The 6,339-nt window shown below is 41.3% G+C and overlaps 1 protein-coding gene across 1 annotated transcript; it reads right to left on the reverse strand.

The window, feature by feature from the left end:
* Positions 1–1,076: 1,076 nt before the first annotated feature.
* Positions 1,077–2,932, reverse strand: LOC138906883 (uncharacterized). The gene is made up of 6 exons (XM_070196565.1): positions 2,780–2,932; positions 2,384–2,566; positions 1,814–2,151; positions 1,460–1,585; positions 1,283–1,336; positions 1,077–1,140 (listed from the first exon to the last, which is right to left on the reverse strand). The coding sequence occupies exons 1-6, from the start codon at positions 2,930–2,932 to the stop codon at positions 1,077–1,079; spliced, it is 918 nt and encodes a 305-aa protein (XP_070052666.1).
* Positions 2,933–6,339: the final 3,407 nt, after the last annotated feature.

Consider the following 6,339-nt stretch of genomic DNA (forward strand, 5'->3'; position numbering starts at 1 on the left):
CCGGCTAAAAATTTTGCTCAAGAATATTTTTGTCATGCACTAGTTTCATTCTTTCCTTATATAGCCTTGTACTCTCAAAAGCATGGTAACAAAACTCGTCAAGTTCATGTAGCTCTGTGACTCTCTTTGTTCCAGCGGCCTCCACGTCCAGATTTAATTGTCGTAATGCCCAGAAGGCTTTATGCTCTAACTCCATCGGCAAGTGACATGCCTTTCCAAACACCAATTTATACGGCGACATACCAATCGGTGTTTTGAATGCAGTGCGGTAAGCCCATAGCGCATCATCCAATTTTCTCGCCCAATCAGTCCGAGTAGCATTTACAGTTTTGGTCAAAACACTCTTGATTTCTCTGTTTGACACCTCGACTTGCCCACTTGTTTGTGGGTGATACGGAGTAGCAACTTTATGGCGAACGCTATATTTCTCCAACAGCTTTGTAAAGGCTCGGTTGCAGAATTAGGTGCCTCCATCACTGATAATAGCTCTTGGAGTGCCAAATCGGGTGAAGATGTTCTTTCTCAGGAAACCAATAACTGCCTTTGCATCATTTGTTGGAAGTGCCACGGCTTCTACCCATTTCGAGACATAGTCCACCGCTGTATGTACTTGTAATTATATGAGCTAACAAATGGTCTCATAAAGTCGATTCCCCATACATCGAATATTTCTACCTCTTGAATTGGGTTAATGGGCATCTCATGTCGACGGGAAATATTCCCCGTCCGTTGGCACTCATCACAACTTTTCACCCATACATGTGCATCTTTAAACAACGTCGGCCAATAAAAACCTGATTCCAACACTTTAGTCGTTACACCTCCAAAATGTCCTCCATACGGTAAAGCATGACATGCCTGCAAAACAGAAGATTGATTTATCTCGGGAATGCATCTCCGGATCATGTTATCAAGACAAATCCTGAACAAATATGGTTCATCCCAGAAATACATGCGACAATCACGAAAAAAAAATTCTTTTGCATAGAGGACAAGTCATAAGGAACAATACCGCTTGCTAGGTAATTTGTAATATCTGCATATCATGGTGTAGCCTCTAGGCTCGTTGCTAAGAGTTATTCATCTGGGAAAGTCTCCATGATCTCCTCTACCTTAACCTTCTTTTCCGCTTCTTCAAGCCTGGACAAATGATCAGCTTGACAAATGATCAACAACTTGGTTTTCTGTTCCCTTTCGGTCCCGGATTTCCAAGTCGAACTCTTGTAGCAGTAGCACCCATCGAATTAGGTGCGACTTTGACTCCTTTTTCTCAATTAGGTACCTGAGGACAGCATGGTCAGTGTAAACAATTACCCTTAGGCCTATCAGGTATGACCTGAATTTATCAAATGCGAACAACACAACTAGCATCTATTTCTCTGTCATTGTGTAGTTCAATTGGGCGCCTCTAAAGGTTCTACTTGCATAGTAGATCGAATGCATGACTTTATCTTTTCACCACCCAAGAACTGCTCCCACAGCATGGTCGCTTGCATCGCACATCAGTTCAAAAGGTTGCCCCCAGTCGGGGGCCACTATGATTGGTGCAGTCACCAGTTTATTCTTCAAATCCTCAAATGCTACCCTGCAGTCATCAGAAAACACAAAAGGGTGATCTTTTTCAAGCAGTTTACGCAAAGGGTTGGCAATTTTGGAGAAATCTTTTATAAACCGTCTGTAGAAACCGACGTGGCCAAGGAAACTTCTTATTACTTTGATGGAAGTGGGTGGTGGTATATTTTATATCACATCAACCTTTGCACGATCCACCTCAATGCCCTTACTTGACACTAAAAACTATACCTTCTTGTACCATGAAGTGGCACTTTCCCAATTGAGCACCAGATTAGTCTCCACACATCTTTTGAGCACTATTTTTAGATTCTTTAGACAATCATCGAATGAGTCTCCCACCACTGAGAAATCATCCATGAAGACCTCCATTATGTCTTCTACTATATCTGTGAAAATAGCTATCATGCACCTTTGAAATGTGGCGGGTGCATAGGCCGAACGACATTCTCCGGAAAGCGTAGACGCCATATGAACAAGTGAATGACATTTTCTCTCTATCTTCCGGGGAAATAGAGATCTAATTATACCCCGAGTATCCATCCAGAAAGCAGGAGTGGGACCTCCCAGCCAATCTATCTAGCATTTGATCAATGAACGACAAGAGAAAATGGTCTTTTCGGGTGGCCTTCTTCAATCTTCTGTAGTACATACAAATTCGCCATCCCGTGACTGTTCTTATTGATATCAACTCGTTGATCTCATTTTGCATTACAATTATTCAACCTTTCTTTGGCACACATTGGACTGGGTTGATCCAGTTGCTGTCGGAGATGGGGAAGATGATCCCCGCATCTAACCACTTTATCACCTCTTTTTTCACAACTTCTTTCATGCTGGGGTTTAGCCTTCTTTGATGTTCTCGGGAAGGTTTGTGGCCATCTTCTAGTAAAATCTTATGCATACAAAAGGCCGGGCTGATACCCTTAATGTCTGCAATGGTCCAACCACTTGCAGTTTTGCACTCTATCAATACCTGCAAAAGTTGTTCTTCCTGCACATCTAACAAACCAGATTAGATAATAACATGTAAAGTTGAGCTAGGTCCCAAGAAAGCATACCTGAGATGAGGTGGTAGTGGCTTCAGTTCCAACTGTGGTGGCTCTTCGATCGATGGCTTAGCTAGAGGGGTCTTTCTTTCTTCTAAGTGAAAAGATTCAATTTCGAGCTCTCTTTTCTAGAACCCTTGGCCTTCAAGAGCCAGCACCCACTCTGCTAAGTCCTCTCCATTTACTTCTTCTAAGTTCGTGAGACAGACTGCTAGAGAGTCTTTAGAGTTCAGAGTCTCATCTTCCTCCTCCAAAATTACATCCACGGCTTCTATGATAGAGCAATTAGCAAATTCACTTGGTCGCCACATAGACTTCCGCACATTGAATGTGATCTCTTAATCATTCAATCTTATTTTTAGCTCTCTAGTTTCACAATCAATCAGTGCTCTCCCAGTGGCAAAGAATGGTCTTCCCAAAATTATGGGAATCTCCTCGTCAACCCGGCAGTCCAGAATGACAATATCTGCTGGAAACACAAACTTTCCAACCTGCACTAGTACATCATCAAGGATATCTGATGGCCTCTTCACTGTCCGGTCGGCTAGCTGTAGTAACATGGATGTGGGTCTTGCTTTTCCAATGCCTAACCTTTTGTAGATAGCCAATGGCATTAAGTTTATGTTTGACCCCAAATCACACAATGCTTTAGCAAAAGCATAGCTGCTTATTGTGCATCGGATTGTGAAACTTCTTGGGTCTGACAACTTCTCAGCTACGGGTCTCGTCACTATTGCACTACAGGTATGGGTTAGTGTAACAGTGGTCAGGTCTTGGAATTTGAATTTGCGAGACATTAAATCCTTCATCATTTTGGCATACCCAGGCATCTCCCTCAAAGCGTCAATCAATGGAATGTTCACCTGGATTTGTTTTAACATCTCCATGAATTTCTTATACTGCTCATCCTTCTGATATTTGGCCAATCTATTTGGGAATGGTGCTGGAGGTCGCTTCCTTCCTGTGATTTGAGTTTTATCTTACTCAGGCACTGCTTCTACTGTCATTTCTTGTGCTACCTCAGTCTCATTTGCAACCTCTTTTTCTTTGCTTGTGCCCTCTTGTGCATGTTGTACCGTCACCACAGTTAACCTTGTTGAATCATCTACCTCAATGGGTACTGGCACAAGTGTTTTAGTTGGTCGGCTTTCGCGAGCAATTTCTTGCTCAAGATCTAGATCTCTACCATTTCTTAGACTTACTGCCATAAGCTGTTTCGGGCCCTGCTCTATTGGATTAACTTGCGTATCAGCCGATAACGTCCCTTGGGGATGATTATTTAGAGCCATCGAAATCTGTCCTAATTGAATCTCAATGCCTTTTATTGTTGATTCATATGAGTCCACTCTCTCTTGCATTTTTCCATTGGACCCAATCAGTTGTTGCAACATTCCTTTAATTTCAGACTACCCATCTTCTTGTCTCACTATTTGCTGTTGTTGAGATTGTTGATAAGCTAGCTGCTGATTTTACTGGTTGTATCCTTGTTACCTTTGGTAAGGCACAACTTGACCCTGTGGTCGCATAGTTCCAGGATTGCTGCTATTATTGTACTGCTGTTATGCTGGTCTATATTGCTGATTCTGTTGCCCCAAATTCTGACCACCTTGCCTCTGTCCTCCATAGTTGGCCACATAGTTCATATCTTCCTAATAGTGCTGGTTGTCACTTTTCGCACTCCAGGAGCATGCATATTATTGGTTAATGCGTGGTGTACATAAGCCCCATTAGTCGCGTCAACTATGTGTACATGCTGCTTTTGGCCTGATTCATCGATCTTTTTGGTGAGGATACTCATTTGTGTCATCAGAATGGCTATATTTTCGGCTCTGGAGTTGTTTGGGTACAAAGCCACAGAGTGAACTACAGGAGTGATCGTGGAGTCTCTTGTCATCATCTTGAGTTTTGAGCTATTTTATCAAGTAGGATCTTACATTCTCTGAATGATTTGCTCAAAAATGCTCCCCCCGCTGAAGCATCAACATTGGCCTTTAAGTTGTTTGCCAATCCCATGTAGAATCTCTGCCCCAACATCTGATCTGGAATGCCATGATGTGAACACTTAACCAGCATACCCTTGAACCTCTCCCACGCTTCTTGTAGTGTTTTTGTTGGTCTCTGCCTGTAGCTCAATATCTCATCAATTCGTTTGGCAGTTTTATTGGGTGGGTAGAACTTGTTCACAAATTACTTAACTAATTCCTCCCAAGTAGTGATGGAGTTTATGGGGATTGAATTAAGCCAAGTCTGAACTTCTTCCGTCACCGAGAATGGGAACAGTAACAGCTTTATTGCTTCCGGTGTCACATTAGGTTGCCTTTGCATGACACATATCAACAAAAAGTTTTTCAGATGCTGTTGAGGATCTTCAACGTAAGACCCTGAGAACAATCCCCTGTTTTACAACAAATGTAGCATGTTGTTTGTGATTTGAAAAGATTCCGCTTGTATCTGAGGGACTGCAATTGCGGTTGCCATATTTTCGACGGTGGGTTGTGCCCAATCATACAATGCTGCTTCAGGCACAAGAGGCACCACACCCTGATTGTTCGGGTCATTCGCATTGACTCTATTGATTGGATTTTCTATTCCGTCATCCATGTATGGTTCGATTTGTTCGGTTGAGTTCTGTTGTTGTTTGCCCTTCTTGTTTGCACGATTCAGTGCCTTGAAAACTTTCTCAGGATCTGATAATACTTCGAACAATTCACCAGTTCTTCAGGAATTTCTAGGCATGCACCTGTAACACCCAAGACTACAAACGTTAGAATTTTAATGTATTCAGTTTAAAATGAAGAAAATTGACTACACTAAGAATTCTAGCACTTCTTTTGGTTGTAATTAATAACACCGTTAACTCCCCGGTAACGACTCCAAAATTTGATCAAGCCCAACTATGCCTTATAGAAAAGACTAAGCGGTCGTTGCAAATATAATCCGGGTTATAAGTCCGGAGTCAAATCCCACAGAGAATTAACCTATTAAACACAGCTACTAGACTCGCACAAATTCATGCAATCAATATTCAGAAATATTTAAATAACAAGTTGGATGTTTACTAACTAAATATCACATAAGGAAAATGCAGTAAGTAATAACTAACTACGAACATGTTGTAGACAAGAATTAGAATGATCTAAGGTTAAGATTTCCCCTATTGTCGGAATCCTTTACTCTATATTTCCTATAAATTTGCCTAAGTTTTCTCTACCGATCATGAGCGCTCTGAGTGTCGTAATTCTCTCTCAAGTAACTACCACAATTTATTAGACATATTCTTCCGAATTATGCTAGCTGGCACTAAGTACGACTCACTCGGATCGCACCAAGGTTTCGTTATTCCTAATCTCACTTTTAAAACCTCCGTATTGATCCCTCATATACGTTAGGAGTGATGTTGTTCAACAACTACCTAAATATGTGCTCTCTTCCGAGTAATACACACTAAATAGGCATAGTCGATTAAGAGTTCTTCAACCAACCACAATAATAACATAGTTGAACAAATAGAGAAAATACTACGGCAAATCTATATTAACGTAACAGGAAAATCATCCTCCAATAGGTTCTATCAAAACTCTAGATTAGGAGTTTAGTTACTCATACTCATAGTAACAATATCCCATGTATTTTGCATAAATAAATTACAAAGTAAAGATGAAAGAATGTAGAAATCGATGATTCTATCTCCCAATTGGTGTTCCACGAGCTATTCTTG

The sequence above is a fragment of the Nicotiana tomentosiformis genome, chromosome 1 (assembly GCF_000390325.3).
Source record: "Nicotiana tomentosiformis chromosome 1, ASM39032v3, whole genome shotgun sequence".
Lineage (NCBI taxonomy): Eukaryota > Viridiplantae > Streptophyta > Magnoliopsida > Solanales > Solanaceae > Nicotiana > Nicotiana tomentosiformis.